Source organism: Gouania willdenowi, chromosome 24 (genome assembly GCF_900634775.1).
Source record: "Gouania willdenowi chromosome 24, fGouWil2.1, whole genome shotgun sequence".
Classification (NCBI taxonomy): domain Eukaryota; kingdom Metazoa; phylum Chordata; class Actinopteri; order Blenniiformes; family Gobiesocidae; genus Gouania; species Gouania willdenowi.
This window is the reverse complement of record NC_041066.1, coordinates 25841652-25860955: the sequence shown is the minus strand read 5'-3', so window position 1 is coordinate 25860955 and position 19304 is coordinate 25841652. Positions and strand designations below refer to the sequence as shown.

At 39.4% G+C, this 19304-nt stretch overlaps 1 protein-coding gene across 4 annotated transcripts in view; it reads right to left on the bottom strand.

The window, feature by feature from the left end:
* The window catches only part of cnih3 (cornichon family AMPA receptor auxiliary protein 3), a 57787-nt gene extending 39874 nt beyond the window's left edge, over positions 1–17913 (bottom strand). For all 4 annotated transcript variants that reach the window (XR_003672968.1, XM_028440062.1, XM_028440064.1 and 1 more), the window contains exons 1-2: positions 17526–17913; positions 11148–11216 (exon numbers count right to left, since the gene is read on the bottom strand). Coding sequence is in view for 3 of the 4 variants with exons in the window: in XM_028440062.1 (XP_028295863.1) it covers positions 11148–11216; positions 17526–17603 (147 nt within the window). In the remaining variant the exon portion in view is untranslated. The remainder of the gene's footprint in view (positions 1–11147; positions 11217–17525) is intronic.
* Between the last annotated feature and the right edge of the window lie 1391 nt (positions 17914–19304).

Here is a 19304-nt window from a genome sequence, read left to right as displayed (position 1 = left end):
GTACCTCAATGCTAACATGTAGCAGCTAGCACCTCAATGCTAGCATGTAGCAGATAGCACCTCAATGCTAAACATGTAACAGCGAGCACCTCAATGGCAACATGTAGCAGCTAGCACCTCATTGATAAACATGTAGCAGCTAGCACCTTAATGCTAACATGTAGCAGCTAGCACCTCAATGCTAAACATGTAGCAGCTAACACCTCAATACTAACATATAACAGCTAGCACCTTAATGTAACATGTAGCAGCTAACACCTCAATGCTAACATGTAGCAGCTAACACCTCAATGCTAGCATGTAGAAGCTAGCACCTTAATGCTAACATGTAGCAGCTAGCACCTCAATGCTAACATGTAGCAGCTAACACCTCAATGCTAACATGTAGCAGCTAACATCTCAATGTTAAACATGTAGCAGCTAGCACCTCAATGCTAGCATGTAGAAGCTAGCACCTCAATGCTAACATGTAGCAGCTAGCACCTCAATGCTAACATATAGCAGCTAACACCTCAATGCTAACATGTAGCAGCTAGCATCTCAATGTTAAACATGTAGCAGCTAGCACATCAATGCTAACATGTAACAGGTAGAACCTCAATGCTAACATGTAACAGCTAACACCTCAATGCTAACATGTAGCAGCTAGCACCTCAATGCTAACATGTAGCGGCTAGCACCTCAATGCTAACATGTAGCACATCAATGCTAACATGTAGCAGCTAACATCAATGCTAACATGTAGCAGCTAACATCAATGCTAACATGTAGCAGCTAGCATCAATGCTAACATGTAGCAGCTAACACCTAAATGCTAACATGTAGCAGCTAACACCTCAATGCTAACATGTAGCAGCTAACATCAATGCTAACATGTAGCAGCTAACATCAATGCTAACATGTAGCAGCTAGCATCAATGCTAACATGTAGCAGCTAACACCTAAATGCTAACATGTAGCAGCTAACACCTCAATGCTAACATGTAGCAGCTAACACCTAAATGCTAACATGTAGCAGCTAACACCTCAATGCTAACATGTAGCAGCTAACACCTCAATGCTAACATGTAGCAGCTAGCAGGGACAATGGTCCTAGTAGAGCAGACAGTGTCTCCAATCCACACTGACACTCAGACAGGGTTCAGAACCAATAATAAATACATGAGTGACAAATGAACAAAGTCAGTGATAAATGATTGTAGTGACAGTTTATTTTTATTATTATTATTATTATTATTATTATTAGTCGACCACTCTGTGGTAGAGGATGTGGGCGGGGCTAGTAGCGCTGCTACAGATAGCATCGTCTGAACCAACTTATCAACTTATGTAGAAAAACTATTTCAAACTAAATTCATCATCTTCATCAGTTGTTCTGTTTATTTCATGATATCCACAGGATATTATAAATATTTTACACTGTTTAGTTATATTTCTCTGGAATGTTCTGATATTTTTTATTTTAATACAAAAAACACATTTGTTTTATAAAGTTTACTAACATTAAGACAAGCATGAAATATCTTAGTTAAGTATAAGTTAGTGATTTGTGAACATTATAATCATAATATTATTTTCTGAATATTAGACATTTTCTTGTAGTGTAGATATGAAGCTCAAAGACAATATTACAATAATTCAGATCAGGAAATAAAAAGCTGTATAAAGTTAAATGAGCAGAGGAATTAATTAAAGAACACACTTTTCATAATAAACTAGTTAATTTTGTAAGGTCTGATATACATTTAGTGGTATTTACTCTATTAATGCATTATTTTGCTTCCTCTGGGAGAACATTTGTTTATATTGCAAAAGATCACAAAGTTTAATTTAATTATGTTAAGTTTTAATTTATTGAGTTGGAACCATTTAGAGATCAAAGATAGTTCATCATTTATATATAAGTGATTAAAGTGTTAAAGTGAGTTATTATAAAAGTGTCATCAGTACATAATACAGGACGAACATATTTGCAAGATGTGGTCATTTATATATTTTAGAAATAATATTAGACAACTTTACCACAGCCATTGAATCAATGCTGTATTTATTCCACCATTTCATTAAAATACTAACCCTGTGTTAAAAATGTTTGTTCCACCAGTGAAATAAACAGTCACTAAATATGCTGAATCAGCACACAACACAATGCTCACTCATCATCGAGCAGAGCTTTTAACATTCAGTCATTAAATATGAACTATTTCTTATAAACGATGCATCAAAGTAGGATTTATTTTATTATCAACATGTTTGTGTGATGTTATCATATGATTATTTTCATAGAACTAAATCAGTGTTTATAAAAGCACTTTACCTATGGTTACCTATGGTTACCTATTGTTACCTTGGTTACTGTGACGGAGTAGCCCCATCAGCTAGTGGGGGGGGGGGGGGCCACGACGATAACGCACACATATACATTCACACTCACTCAGACCAGCTTTTTCTTACCGCTTCATCCGTTTACTACGGTCCTCAGGGTTCTTGTCATCAGCCGCCATGGGTGCCATGGGTGCCATGGGTGCACACTTGGCCGCTGCTCAACTCCTTTCATATCCATAGTTTCTCCAAGTTGCAAACATTTCACCGGTTTACGCCACTCATTCATACACTCACCAGCCAACCTGAGTGAATACGTCTTCCGCATTATATTGCGTCATATGCAGGGCGCGCATGAGTGACGTCACGGGACGTCAGGTGACTTTACGGTTTCAGTAAAGAATTATTTTATTTTCTCTTTTGGGGAATTTTTGAGCCGTTAGTAAATATATTATTGTGGTTAGTTTTTTTGTAGTTTGTTAAAAATACTTATCTTGTGATTTGGTTTCTGTGTGTAGAGAGACTGTTGGTTTCTTTATTTTCATTGTGTTGGGGGCGGGGCCTCAGGCTATATAAAGGGCCTTCAGCACTACAGGAGGGTGTGTGTGCTTGAAGGGGAGCTGAGTACATGGAAGGTACCAATTCTTGGCAAGGACGAAGCAGGCTGTAAATATTGTAATTATTATTAGTGATGGCAATATGAAGCCTCATGAAGCATTGAGGGATCACAGCCTATTACTCAGCACATGGTTCGAAGGGTCGCAGTGATACATGCTCCACTACGCCATCATGTGGACAAAAAAATGTAATACATGCCAAGGGCCTATAACAAATGGTGGGATCTGAACTATGGTCTGAAAGAATACAGCCAATAATGTGGAGAAAGTTGTGATGTAAAATGAGCTTGTGTGACTTTGTTCATGTATGTGCTTATGCAACTATTGACAGAGTTTAATAAAAACAAAAATACATTTATTCATTTTTATTTAAAAATAATAATTTTTCGAGAGTATTTGGACTTAGGCGATTTCTTTTTTGCACAGGATTTCACCCGCCTTTGAAAAAACCCGTTCACAGGGCACAGATGATGCAGGTGTACATAGATATGTAATGGCAAGTTTGTACAGATTTGGAAATGTAGATTTATGTTTTTCCCAATATTGAAGGGGACTTTCAAGTCGAGCAATATTTGGTTCACCCTGGTTGGAATCCACACTGCCATGCAGTAGTGCCTTAGCATAGCTGAGGTGTTATTATTATAACCCAGTTGTTTAGAGCACAACAGACACTTCACCTACAATTAAAAAAACTATTATTCAAACCTATTTAGAAAAGACAAATGTGAGCAAGAGAAACTATATGTTGTCATATTTGTGTAATCTATTATTACATAATTATTGCTATGCCTTACCTTATTAGGTGAGATCTGTTCAAAGTGCTCCCAAACTGGAGAAAATCTTCTCTTTCTTGCTGGTTCCATCGCAAAAGAAGAAGCTCAAATAGGATGCCAAAAGAAGCGCAATAACCCAAAAAGTGAGGGGGAATCCATTGCGTCGACTCATCTGTTTTATTTTGAATCGCGCTCCAAACCAGCGAATCATTTCCGGATTCAGTCACGTGGTACGGCCGCTTCGCGAGGCTTCGAACGTCACCACATACGTCACCAACACGCGCCTCGACCCACGCTTCAAAAAAATCTCCCTTAGATTATTCGGTACACGCTTTGAAGACTCGGCACGCTCAGCACATCACTAATTATTATAGAAAGAAGTGCACTTGGATCTGGTTTTGGCAAAGTCATTTTTTTTTTGTTTGCACTTTTGGGCGGACCTGCACAATAAATTCACCAGAACACGAATCTGACTAAGCCATATCATTTTCTTGTATCGAACCCACTACAATTGGTGTCAGAAGTGGGATATGGCTAGTCGAAGGAGGCGTAAAGGTCAACTCCGGAAACAGGAGGAGGAGGAAGAAATTGGGTCACTGGAAAGGGAAGATGAAGCTTCTGCCAAAAAACCCATCGCTGAGCTGGTATCGATAATGAAGGCATTCCTGGATGGACAAGAGAGGAGAGAGGAGGGCCTGCTGGGGGAGCTTCGTGGGCTGAGGGCGGCCATTCCAGACCAGCGCACGTCACCGCCACAGCTACCACCGCAGAGGTCTCCGCCGCCACGACGGCTGTCCCAGGCATCTGCTGTAACGGAGATATCCAGTAGTCCTCCTATGAGGGGGCTACCAACCCCTGGTGGCACGAGAGTGGTAGTGCAGCCTGGCTACTACCTGGGGAAAGAGCCAGAAGCTACTTCATTCAACGACAACTGTGAGGGGCAAGGTGGACAAAGACCAGACTGGAGGCAGTTTAATGATCCTAAGATTCCACCCTATCATCGCGACGAAGACATTGAAATTTATCTGTTACGATTCGAGCGTATCGCAAAAACTTGGAGATGGCCAGAGTCAGAATGGGCATGCCGGCTGGTCCCACTTCTCGCTGGGAAAGCGCTCGAGGCATATTCTGCCATGGATGATGAGGAAGCACATAGCTATACCTGCCTAAAGAACGCACTGCTCACCAAGTTTGACATTTCTCCAGAGACGTACCGCCAGCAGTTCCGGGTAGCCACGGTGCCATATGGGGAGACACCTACGGAGACGTATCATCGGCTTAAAGGGCTCTACCGGGGTTGGATTTGTCCAGATCAACTGTCCAAAGACGCGATTGGGGAGCTGATCATCATGGAGCAGCTGCTTGGGGTTCTACCGACGGAAGTCAGGACCTGGGTGAAGGAGCATGAACCTGAGGATGGTATCACCACTGCAAGATTGGCCCTGCAATACCAGAATGCCCATCGAGGTCCCAACCGCTTCGTCAGTTCCGGCCATCGTCCAGCTCCACCGCCTGGATCACCACAACATCGCCAAGGTGAATTCAGCCAGGATGCTAGAGGTACTGCCAACTCTACCCCGTATCAGCCAGGACCGGGTAAGACCTTAATTTGTTTTTACTGCCAGCAGCTGGGACATAAGGCGTCAGTGTGTCCAATGCGTAAAACTAAACTTACGGGAGCGTGTTATGCTCCTCGTGTTGAGAATGAGCAAGGGGGAAGTCAACTTACACTAAGAACTGAGAGACTGGTTTTTGTGAACGGTCAGCAGGCTATAGCACTGCTTGACAGTGGGAGCTTCACCTCCCTGATCAAAAGGAGTTTGGTTCCTGTCAGCAATATAGACTATCATTCCAAGACAGACATTGTTTGTGTTCACGGGGATTGTCATGTTTACCCCAAAACAGAGGTCTCTGTTGAGATCGAGGGGCAACAGTATCTCATGACTGTGGCAGTAGTCGACAATCTGCCAAAGGACTTAATCCTGGGAACGGATTTCCCTCTGCTAATGGACCTCTTGCCGGGGCCCGGAAGTGACTCTAGGGGGGTGGTCATGGGGAATGTGGTGTGCCCTGTCGTTACCCGGACTCAAGCCAAAGTTGCTGGTCTCCAACCTCTGCCTGACTTGGATGGTAGTCTGTGCGAGGGAGGGACCAAGGGACTACGCAAATCCCGGCGGCAGAGGCGTTTTGAGAAAGGGTTGGGGTGTACTGTGCATGATACCAAGGACTTAACTGTTGATGGGCTGTGGGAAGTACCTGATAATATTGCCAATTTGCAGAGACAGGATGTTTCACTAAAATGTTTATTTGAGAAGGTGGTGACCAGCACACACCCTTCCTTTTCGGGTAAAGAACAGTTTGTGATCGAAAATGATGTTCTGTATGCTTGTAATGATGGTTGCAAACGTTTAGTTATTCCCGCTAGTTGCCGACAGTTAGTGATGCGACTTGCGCACTCACCTGAATTAACAGCATGAAGGACCACAACAGTAGGCTGACAAGGTGGTATCTGTCCTTACAGCCTTTCAAGTTCGAGGTCCGTCATCGCAAGGGCATAAACAACGTTGTGGCGGACTACCTTTCCAGGTTGCCCAACCTTGGCAACCTTGGGGAGAGGGAGGAAGGTGTGACGGAGTAGCCCCATCAGCTAGTGGGGGGGGGGGGCCACGGCGATAACGCACACATATACATTCACACTCACTCAGACCAGCTTTTCCTTACCGCTTCATCCGTTTACCACGGTCCTCAGGGTTCTTGTCATCAGCCACCGCAGCCGCCATGGGTGCCATGGGTGCCATGGGTGCACACTTGGCCGCTGCTCAACTCCTTTCATATCCATAGTTTCTCCAAGTTGCAAACATTTCACCGGTTTACGCCACTCATTCATACACTCACCCAGCCAACCTGAGTGAATACGTCTTCCGCATTATATTGCGTCATATGCAGGGCGCGCATGAGTGACGTCACGGGACGTCAGGTGACTTTACGGTTTCAGTAAAGAATTATTTTATTTTCTCTTTTGGGGAATTTTTGAGCCGTTAGTAAATATATTATTGTGGTTAGTTTTTTTGTAGTTTGTTAAAAATACTTATCTTGTGATTTGGTTTCTGTGTGTAGAGAGACTGTTGGTTTCTTTATTTTCATTGTGTTGGGGCGGGGCCTCAGGCTATATAAAGGGCCTTCAACACGACAGGAGGGTGGTGTGTGCTTGAAGGGGAGCTGAGTACATGGAAGGTACCAATTCTTGGCAAGGACGAAGCAGGCTGTAAATATTGTAATTATTATAGAAAGAAGTACACTTGGATCTGGTTTTGGCAAAGTCATTTTTTTTTGTTTGCACTTTTGGGCGGACCTGCACAATAAATTCACCAGAACACGAATCTGACTAAGCCATATCATTTTCTTGTATCGAACCCACTACAGTTACCTATGGTTACCTATGGTTACCCAGTGCTTATTTACTCCAGAAACATAGCGTCATCTTGCTTTTGCCATCACATCAATGTCATAATGGATATTATTTAACATCATTAAATAACACATGTATGTATATACATTGTGTCTATAGTGGTACTAAATAAAATGTATCCAATGTGAAAGCTAAAAGCACATATATTAATTCTTAAAATAAGCAGTGATGGAAAAGCAAAGCAAACATTAATATTTGATGACTAATATGAAGTAGTACAAAGTGCCAGATACCACAAAGGTTCTCATAGGAAATGATTTTTTAATGCCTGGCTTTAAATAATGAAACGAACAATTCTAACAGATCTAACAATGACATCACATCCATCAGTGTGCTCTGCCCTCCCTCAATCACCTCACCTGTGTCATCTACACACCTGCTCATCATCACCTTCTGCAGTATAAAGAGCCAGTGAACCACTGCATCAGATGCCAGGGTTATGGTTGGATGGGTTGGATGCCAGTCAACCCGTTCTTGAATTAATTTTGTTTTACTTCTCCTGTGCTCTGTCTGCCCTCCATCCAGCCACACTAGCTCCGCCCCCACCTGAGCTCCTCTGTCCCCCGTCATCTGTGCCTTCTTTTGGAATGACAATAAATCACATGTATCAGATCAATCACATGTATGTGACGTGTCTATAGACGCTGACTTTTATCAGGGTAATCAGTCACTATAGCAATTTTTTTGCTATCCACACATTGTTGTTTTTAGCCAAAAAACTGCACATCTATCTATAAAAGCAAAGAAGGTCTGCGTGTGTGTGTGTGGAGCAAATATCTCCCAGACGTGGTATGAGTTAGACCTGAAACTTAGTCAACGGCTTCCAAATACCCCGAGTGTGTACATCCATTATTTTGGAATAATTTGGTAATTTTCAAATGTTTATTTTAATTTTATTTCACTTCTGAACGGCCCAGAAATGAAACCTATTCAGCTTTTGACCTCAGAATGTGAGGGGGCGCTAGCGCACCATCTATATCTATTTCACTGCACAGCTCTTCACCTGAGCAAGAGTCACGTGTGCAGCCAGAGCCAATCACTGCACACATTCATCATATTCATGTCTCATAGAATTAAACCAGATAAATCACACACACTATTTTACTTTACACCCACAGAGTGTGTACACCTATGTACATACAACCTTCAAACACACTCTTTAGGTCATAATTGACAACTGGACTTATGCTCCTCCCACTATATGAATATATACCTCTGATGGGCATGTACTAGTCCATCTATAAAGCAAGGAATCTTTGTCTGTGTGTGTTCCTCAAATATCTTTGTGAATCAGGCTGAGACAAAGCTGAGACTTTCAACATGGCTGCTGCTTGGTTGAAAGGTGTGTAATGTTGGATTTGTTTGGACTGCAATGATACCGTTAATTATTTCATAAAATTGTCCATCGGGAGCAGACAAATTGATCAAATTGTAGGACTGATGACATCATCACTGTGGATTGAGCCTTTGCTAGCTTGGATCATATGACACAGTTAGCCGGGTTAGAGGCAGGCTGTGGGCGCACCAGAACCCTTCACTCTGTGGACAGAGGGCCGGGAGCGCCGTCCGCATGTGAGGCGTGTGTGTGTGGTGTGTGTGTGTGTAATTCAGAATTAAATTTACATTAGGAATGAAGTGTTTACAAGGTCAGTTTAAAGATAATTTATTTATTTTATTCTGATTTAAAGAGGAATTAAAGCTCCCATGTAAACTATCCTTGAAAAACCTCCCACTGTTTTACAGCAACACATACTAGTTACAGTGAAACACATGGATATTTAAGCGGCAAATGTGATTGTGAGTCCGACAAAAGTTGTGTGTTTATCACAGCAGCAGCAGAATCAGTCAAACACTCACCAGAGCTGCTACGTCACTTTGTCCTCCTCGTCTCTATTAACCACAGGAATAGTGCATTTAAGCTAATAATCATTTGTTTTGTTCAAATGCTGCATCGCATTGGCGACCGTGGCTCAGGTGGTAGAGGGTCGTCTTCTGATAGAGAGGTTGGGGGTTCGATCCCAGTACCTGACTATGTGTCGAAGTGTCCTTGGGCAAGACACTGAACCCTAAGTTGCTCCCAGTGGTCGACTAGTGCCTTGCATGGCAGTCCTGTCCCACTGGTGAATGAGCTGATATGTAAAGCTTTGGGACTGTTTCAGTGGTGATAAAGCTCTATATAAATCATGTACATTTACCATTGTGTCACAAACACGTCAGATCAAGTCAAAGGGATACGAAGTGGTATAATGGATACTAAAAATTAGGGATGTAACGATTAATCGTAAGGCAGTTAAAAATCGATTCATAGGTACCACGGTTCATGTCGATGCTCTGAAAAATTGAATCGCAGAGGGCGCTATATATTAATCATTCTAGAAGCGGACGTGACGGGCGGAATCTGCTACTATTTTCTTTCTGGCCACCATTTACTGTTAAACATGTTCATAAATGATTCTTTACTCCTTTAGCACCGAAAGAATATCTGTAATATTACTTGAATATCTGTAAAAGTCAGGTTTTTCTATTAGCTCTGTCTGCTAGCATAGCTTCTCTTCTTCACTGGTGGAATAACTGCATGCCAACCGACCACTGGGTTACCAGCGCCCTCTGCTGGTCAAAACAAATATCTGATGTAAATACAGTAAAATGACTGTTTTTTTTTTTTTTTTTAAAGTCCAATTGTTAAGGCACAAAATACATTTTCAGTTGCACTTTTAAAAAGAAAAATAACTATTATGCAGTTTTGAATTGTTTATTATAGAACCAGAATGTAAATTAATAGGCTTCTTCATTTGTATTATTCCTTTATTTATTTCATTCAAGATTTATTTTTAGTTAAATTGCATCATTTTGAATAGTTTATCAAGGGATTCTTTTGACAATGAAAAATAAAAGGTAAATAATACAGTATTTTCCCCAAAAAATAAAGGAATATATTTCAGTCATTTGTCTACAGTCCCATTTTGTAAAATAAATTGTGAGAAAATCGTATCGTAAACCCAGTATCGTGAATCGAATCGTATCAGGAGTTGAGTGAATCGTTACATCCCTACTAAAAATGGAACTGCTACTCCATGGCTGCCCACTGCTGATCAGGGAGGGGTTAAATGCAGATAACACCTTTAGTGTATGGAGCTTTATATATGACAATAAATTATAATATATATTCTATATTAAACTACAGTGTTTGTTTTACCTGTGAGGTAGTTTGAGAGGGAGGAGCTCACACTCTTATATGGCAGGAGGAGCCAGTATTGTCAGGAGTTTCTACAATGTGATGTCACAATGCGAGAAAAATCCAACTGTCCCGTTAAAGCTGACTTTTTACAAAATATGTAATAACAAGGGAGGAGGCTCTGACTGAGGCTAAAGGATGTTCATCACTGTAGATAAACCATCACAAAGTCATTTATTCATAATTCTTTTTAAAACGTCATCGTACTAACAGCCATGGAGGAGAAAACTGTTATAAAGTTATGAAGTGCAAGAAACTTTCTCAGTGCGACACATAGTCCTACACTGGACGCCTCATATTTACTAACATACGTATCACATACTGTACGTGTGAATTCAGGGTCACATTCTGTTCAGACTATGTATCATTATTGTTATTATTATTTAATATGTAATATGAACAATCACACAAAAAACATTACAACCTGCAGTGTGAACATAGTGTGTGGGCCCTCCCCCTCCCTCCCTCTGTCTTGTCTCCACCCAGGTGTTCTCACTCATCTGAGTGTTTGCTGGTTCAATGTGTATCTTGTTATCCAAACAACGTTTAGCATTTAGCAACGTGCTACACAGTCTGATGTTTTCTTTCCTTCAGGAAGTTTGACATTCATCAACATTTCAGTGGAAGTTTAAAAGCTCCCTTTGCTCATATTTCTACTGTATATCTGAGCTGTACAGCTGCAAACAGCTGTACACTGTATTATGGGATGTGTGATCATTAGGGCCACATACCGCATGTAGAGGATTACCCTGATCGATTGGCACTTTGAAGTCAGCCTGGAGTTCATCAAAAGCTGTGATCTGTCAAAGAGAGAAACATGTAGAAAGAGTGAGTCGTTATATTATTATATCACATTAATAAATGAATAATTATATCACATCCAGCTGTACGTTATGAGATATCGACATCTGCAATAGACACGAGATTTTAATCAATAAAGGTGAATTATCTACTGTGATAAACTAAATTAACTGTTCCCAGTGTTTAGACTTATGTAAAGTTCATTGTTAGTGATTTCTGTAAAGCAGTAGTTTCCAAACAAGGGTACGTGTACCCCCTAGGGGTACAGGAGCACATTGCAGGGGGTACTTGGAAATATTTAACACTTTTATACATATTCACCACAAACTAACAGAAGTATTGTTTTTATATATTGTGATGTAATTTATTGAAACGGGTTATTTTATGGAGGACATTTTATCACTTCTGACAATAATTAGCTACATTTTACAAAAAGACCATATTTATTTACTGTTGAAGTAATCACATAAAAATTGCATGATAATTAAAAAGCTAAATTTACTTTTAATTCTACTCATTGTTTTGAGTTTGTAGATTAATTTAGGAACCAATGTTTCCATAAATGTATATGATTATGAAGAGTAATAACCGTACTAATGATATGATTCCACAACAAAAATGCAAAAAAAAACACGGGACAAAAATGTTGGGAACCAGTGCTTTAAATAACACTAAAGCTTATTTATATTAATTATAGAATAAGTTTGTTCATCATCTGCAGCTCAAAGTAGAAAAAATAGTTGTGATTGAGGCATAATAATGAGTTATTATCCTAATAAGACATTAGATCATCTATTATAGAATAAACTCTATTTTAAACATTATAAACAAATGTGATTCATAGAGTGGATGAGCCTCAGGAGAGCGCACGTACGTGTGCACGAGGAAACAGACAGAAGTGTGTGTGTGTGTGTGTGTACACAGATCTTTATTTCCCAGTGGTGATAGTGGCTCATTGGCACACACACACACACACACACACACACACACACACGTTTAATATCATCAGTAAATAGTTTAATGATAAACTTCTTTAACTGTCAGTTTCATCACTAGGTGGCGCTACTGCGTTTGGATTTGTTTCCACTGAAAACAGAATCAGTTTTGTCGCTAAAATGTTTGAACAAAAGACATTTTGTGATAAAATAATGATTGTTTAGATGAAGCTTGTTCTTAAACGTCACTACACAGGTTTATTCCATAAAGCAGTACTCTGAGTATGTTCAGGTTTAAATGATGAAACTCTGAGTATCTCATTCATAAACATGAGGTATGTTTATCTCTGAGTATGTTACCATGGTAACATTGTCCATGAACTAAACCTGGTCACTGACAGGTTTTATCAAAGAAACCCTGGGTTTCTACCTGGCTCCGCCCACCTGAACACTTTAATGAACCTTAACACTTTTCTCTGAAACACATTAGTGACATCACACACCACAGACGTGTTCACATCATTACTAATGTTATGCTGCTTTATGTTTTTGTGATAACGGTAGTTTTCTTTCTAACGTAGATGTAGATCATTTAGTGAAACACACTGAGAGGTTGATCTACATTAAAACATCTACTGACGTCTGTAGTAAAGTTCACTGAATACAAACCTGTAGATAATATAAAGGAGGAGATGATCATTTAAATTAATACACTTTTATTGTTTTATATTGTTATACAGTTAAATCTGTAGATCACGTATCTATAAAGCTATGATGTCACAGTGAATTGTGACGCTGCTCTTGGACGTGATGGGTCACAGGTTCACGTCCCACTTCAGTGTTTTTTATGACATATTTTATGACGTTGAGATGAATCTGGTGATAATATTACATTAAAATCAATATAAATGATTAGATATGAAGCATCAGTCACTGTGTTTATATCCAGTGTAACAGGAGGACTCTCTATACAGACATCCTATGATGCTGACACGTCTCCTCAGACACATTTTATTATTATTATTATTCACCACTCGTCACGTCACTGAAGAAATAAAGTGATGAAGTGATCATAAAGTGTTATTAATTACAGGTGATTTAATCACTGAAGACTGAACACACCTTTAGAACAGGATCATATTCATCAAACACCAGCTTATTTCACCATCAGGGTGAATAAATCACTATATTCCGTTTGGTTGCCATGGTAGTTTGAGTAATCTCTGATCCATTGATGATGGCTTTTTATCACGTGCACGTCAGTAACCTAAGGTTTACATACTCAGGGTTGATTGATCCACTTCATATCAGCTGTAATGAATCAGATACACAGAGTTTACCATGGAGGGTATGTTGACCTAGAGTTTATGGATAGACTCAGAGTGTGTTAAACCTCCTTTATGGAACACACCTCAGATGTTCTTCATCATCATCATCATCATGTTCTGAGTCTAATGACATGTTGTACTTTACCTACTAATTATCATTAGAAAAACCGCATCTATTATGAACATGAAATATACAGTGTAATTATAATGTACTTTGTAATGTGTAAACACTTCATTCTGATCTGATCGACAGTTTGATGAGGATCCATAATGTTTTTATTAATTTACTCATAGCAGCACATTGTTCAGAGTGACCATTGTCTAAGAAAAGAACGTTAGCTTAAAGGCTAACGGGTCTGTGGAGTAAAATCATTAGGGAAATAATTTAGTTTAGTTATTAGTTAGTTATTTAGGAACAGAGACATTTCCTAAACGTTCTAATAATGAAGTTTGATTCATAAAAGAAAAACATTGCTTTTGAAAGGTTTCTGATAACAGTAAACACAGCTGTGTTAATAATGTAGAATTCTCAATAATTTATATATTATTATTAAATTATCCATCAAACAAAGTCTCACCCATAACCAGGAAGTAGCAGCTGCAAGAATAAGGTGTGTATGAATGTTCCTTTAGGGAATTAAAATTGTTATTCAGATAATATTTATAATAAATTCCAACCTAGTATACTTTAGTGGTTTATTAATTCTAAACCTTCATTGTAATAGTGAATGTACTGATATCACATCTTTATTAGATTTAAGTTCATAAAAATCTGTTATTAGATTAAATTATTTCTGTTTCAGGTGTTTTGATGCTGGAGCTGGTGGTTCCTGATCAACTAGTCTAGAACATTCTGATGGTCTATCCTTCTATTCTATTCTGTTTGTCCTTCTGTTCACTAACCACAACCAGTGGAACCAGATGTTCTCCACCTCTGGACCTGGTTCTAAAGATTTATTATTATAAAAAAGGACTTTTTTCTTCCACTGTCACTAAATGTTTGTTCATGTGGATGTTGTTGAGTTCGTTCTGTCTTATTATAGACTTTATATTTTGTTAAGCGCACTAAGATGACTTTGTTATTTGAGATACATAAAAAAAGTTAAATTGAATTTGTTGTTAATATAATAAAAATCTGTTTTATTAGATGTAAAGTATAAAGATATTTTCTGTTCTGTGCGTTTATTAAACAACTCACATCAGTCGTTTATTGTTAACATTAAATCTTCATCATATGTCTATGAATATTTGCTTTAAATCACCATTTTGAATTTGCCTCTGTTTCAGAGGCGGCTGTAGCTAACCGCTAGCTATCACCACATTAGCGTCTGTGGAAAAGAACATAAAACATGTGGTGCAGTTAGATTTGTTCAGTTTCTGAACATTGATTCAGATTTACAGGAATTCAAATTAAAAGCACATTTTCAATCACATGGAGCTTATTCAGTCTTTATTAAATATCTCATTGATCACAGAACATTTAATAACAGTTTAACATAACAGTCCAAGCTAAATGCTGTTAGCATGCATGCTATCAGAAACCTGACCATTAGCGTATCCACAAAGCTGTATAATATTAGTCGCTAGCTAACATGGTTTAATGTGTAGGGAAGAACATCTATAGACTTACAAGAGTATAAAAAGGGATTAGAACCGACATCCAGAACAAGAATCTTTAAAATCATTCAATTTCATCCACAAATCCTCAGTGTTTGCAATAAAAATGATGTGAGATTATTTAAAGTAACAGTGTATGTGTAAAGATGATAATCTCAGGTTTTCAGACCTTCTGTAAACCACTGAGCTGTGGAACAATAACAAATGTATTTGTAAATCATATTTCATACACAAGGCAACTCAATGTGCTTCACATGATCAACAGAAAACATTCAGCAGCTTAAAATCAATAAGAACATTTAAAATCATCAGTAAAATCATTTAAAATCATCATCATGACCATAAATCTCCCTGTCAATCATACACAGTAGATAAAAATAGTTCCTTTAACTTTGATTTAAAAATGTTCACATGTGATGCTGACTTCAGCTCTGCTGCAGTTTGTTCCACTTCTTTGCGGCATAACAACTAAACACAGCATCACCATGGTTACTGTGAGCTCTGGGCTCCACTATCTGACCTGTGTCCATAGATCTCAGAGACCTGCTGGGTTCATACCTGACTAACATCTCACTGATGTATTCTGGACCAAACCCATTCACACATTTATAACCAGCAGCAGAACTTTACAGTCTCCTCTGAGGCTGACTGGGAGCCAGTGTAAAGACTTGAAAACTGGACTAATGTGCAATAGAGGAACAGCAGAGGTTATTGAACATCTGGATCAATTCTGTGAACTCAACACTAGCACATTAGCCTTCAGGGCTTTAGCTACCAGGGTTAGCTACCAGGGCTTTAGCTACCAGGGTTAGCTACCAGGGTTAGCTACCAGGGTTAGCTACCAGGGTTAGCTACCAGGGTTAGCTACCAGGGTTAGCTACCAGGGTTAGCTACCAGGGTTAGCTACCAGGGTTAGCTACCAGGGCTTTAGCTACCAGGGTTAGCTACCAGGGTTAGCTACCAGGGTTAGCTACCAGGGTTAGCTACCAGGGCTTTAGCTACCAGGGTTAGCTACCAGGGTTAGCTACCAGGGTTAGCTACCAGGGTTAGCTACCAGGGTTAGCTACCAGGAAGCTGTTGATGACTTTACTTCAAGATATGCAGTCAGATCTGTTGACTCAGCACACACACACACACACACACACACATTTATATATATGTATGAAACTCATATTATCTAGATGTAGAACTCAGGTTTTTCTGTCTGATTTTAATGTTAATAATAATGGTAATAATAATGTTAATAATAATGTTAATGATGTTAATGATGTTAATAATGTTAATAATAATGTTAATAATAATGTCTCAGCCATCTTACAGTAAAACAGCAGCTTCTTAATCTTCCTGAAAACGTTCACGTTTGTACGACAGATCTTAATCCTATTATTTAACACTTTCTTTGATCTGTCAGGACGTCGAGTTTCACATTTTCTTCTGATTATTTTACCATCAAACCATCGTTTAACAGAAAAACTTGGTTCCATCCTCTCTTGCTGTCTTTAATCTGTCCTCCTGCAGACAGGGCCTAATCCCTTTATCATCCACTACCTGTCCTCCGCTTTGACCCGTGCATCCTCTGCAGAGTCAAACTCAAGCTTCAATGATTTTAGCCTTTTGGGTTTGGAAGATAAATCAAATACTCAACACATCAAAGGAAAAGCTCAGAAACACTGGCACAGTTTGATTTTTATTATTTTTGAATACAGAAAAATAACACATTTAATACAACTAATAATAATAATAATAATGTGAGTCTAATGTAACTATGAATGTAACTACTAATGCAAACAATCCCTGCCATTCCTGCACAACCACATAATTATGTCCAGTCACTGAGGACGTTGGGCGTGTTCCTGAATCCTGTATTTACTGTAAATGTAATGTATGTAGTAGTAAATATCACCATCACCCCCACGTGCTTCAGAAGCACCTCTCTCTCCATTCTGGTTCTTTTTTCTTTTCAATGAGAAGCTTAAGATGTTTAAATGAAAACAACAAGAGGAGGAGGTGAGGGACACAAAGCCTGTGAGATGTAGATGTTGCTGAGGCTAACGCTGAGTGGAGCTCAGCAGCACTGAGACCTTTAACGTGCACTATGATGTCACGGCCGTGTCTGAACAGACTGAGCAGATGTTTCCATGCAAACAAACAATGAAAATGTGTTTTTCTAAATAAAGCTCGTGTTTCATTATAAAGATGTTTCTGATCACATGACAGCGTTAGCAACGCGTTGGGATCAATAAACACAACCAGGGCTATTTTTTCTGATCAGGATGAAAAACACTGTGTGGAGAGAGATGGTGAAGCTGCTCAATGTGGGTCAGCAGAACATCAAAGGATCAAAGGACAGTGAGAGGGTTCTGCCAATCAGAGCCTCAGGTGTGCTCCTCATCTACATCTACTGCATCACACACAGGTCAGTACTTACGTGCCATATAGCGAAGAAGATGAGGGACACACAGAGGACCAGGGACAGCATGTAGCAGAACGCAGCAAACGTGAACATGGTGCAGAGGGGGAGAGGAGGAGAGATTCCCACGGAAACACGAGCCCAACATCTAAGAAAAGGAGGACGATGTGAAGGGAGGAGAGAACACCGAGGAGAAGGAGACGGTCCACCAGGATCAGCTCAGATCAAACTTGTTCCCACGCTGCCATGGAAACCATCAGGATGGCAGCAGCAGACGAGTGAACGGTCTGTGTGTCCGCAGTGAGAGAGAGGAGCGTCGTCATAGAAACGTGGCGGGGTTTCACCATGAGAGGGATCTGATTGTTGGTTACACACACACACACACACACACAGACACACACACCAGGGGAGCAGAGGGAGATCCATCCGGGGGGGGGGGGGGGGTACAGCTGCTTCACACACACATCTCTCTCTGTTGCGTGCACACAGATCTGTGTTGGTCACATGATCACGTTTTGGTTTTAACCATAAATATTATTATTGAACAGATTCAATCTTTATTTCCCTTAAACACTGATGATAAATACAAACGTAGACTATCGTGTTTAACAGATGAAACCAAATATATTTTAAGGCTCATTAATAAATATACACATAATTAAATGTTTTAGAGTTTTGTCTAAAAACACAAATACAGTCTGATGGTTTATCTTTGACTGGAGCGCCCCCTGGTGGAAATGTGTTAGACTCACAGACTTGAATTATAGCTACAGCAGTAAAGATGTATTATATGAACATAATCACGATTGAATAAAGACAGAATCTACATAGATTTAGAATCTAATCTAGTCGTTAAAGTCAATGAAATCACATGACTTCTTCTTATTATAACATCTAATCTAATGAACTACAGGGTTGTTGATGTCTTTAGCACAATAAATAATATTTAGAAATCTACATATGTTGTCAGAGGAAAAATGATTTTTAATTAAACTGGTCTGGTCCTTATTTAATAGATTAGGTGATACATTTTCCAATAACCTTGGTAAATATCTTGTATTCAGATGACAGGAGAGAAATAGGTCTATAGGCTATGATCAGGACCTGTTCTAATGTTTTGGGTCACTGGTTAATCTCAATTGCATGTCTGAACATGCCTGTTAATAGTGTAATGAGATCAGATCCAGAAACTTTGTAGAAACCATCTGGTCCCATTGATTTACCGTCTGAAAGCTTTCCTGATTAGTGATCTCCACCTCCAGATCCTCCCATGTCTACTCAGCCACTCCCAGCATCCAAATTCCCTCCAAAAAATTATCAATTTTACAACTATCCACACCCTGAGAGGAGTATAACTCCACATAGAAGTTTCTAAAGGCCTCATTAATTCATTTAGGTCCATGGACTATAGTGGTTCCTGCCTTGGTCTTAACTGAAGGGAAACATGCTAACAGTTCATCACATTTGTCCCCATGTTGTAATACTGTCGTCTCGTTCTGGTCATAGCGTTTTCAACCATGCATGTTGTTAGCATGTCATATTCCATCTTTTTGTTTTTTAGAGTGTTGAAGGTCTCCTCACTTTGATTTTGAACATGTTCCCTCTCAAGAATCTTCATCTCTAATTCAAGCGTGTTGGTTTTTAACAGATGCTGCTTGTTTTTCTATGATGCGTAGCTTATAGTTTCACCCCACATTTAAGCCTTTAAGGATTCCCACACAATGGACAGTGAGGCAGTCCCATTATTAGTGCTGAGAAAGCTGCCAATATTATTCTTGATTCATTTGACATCGTCTA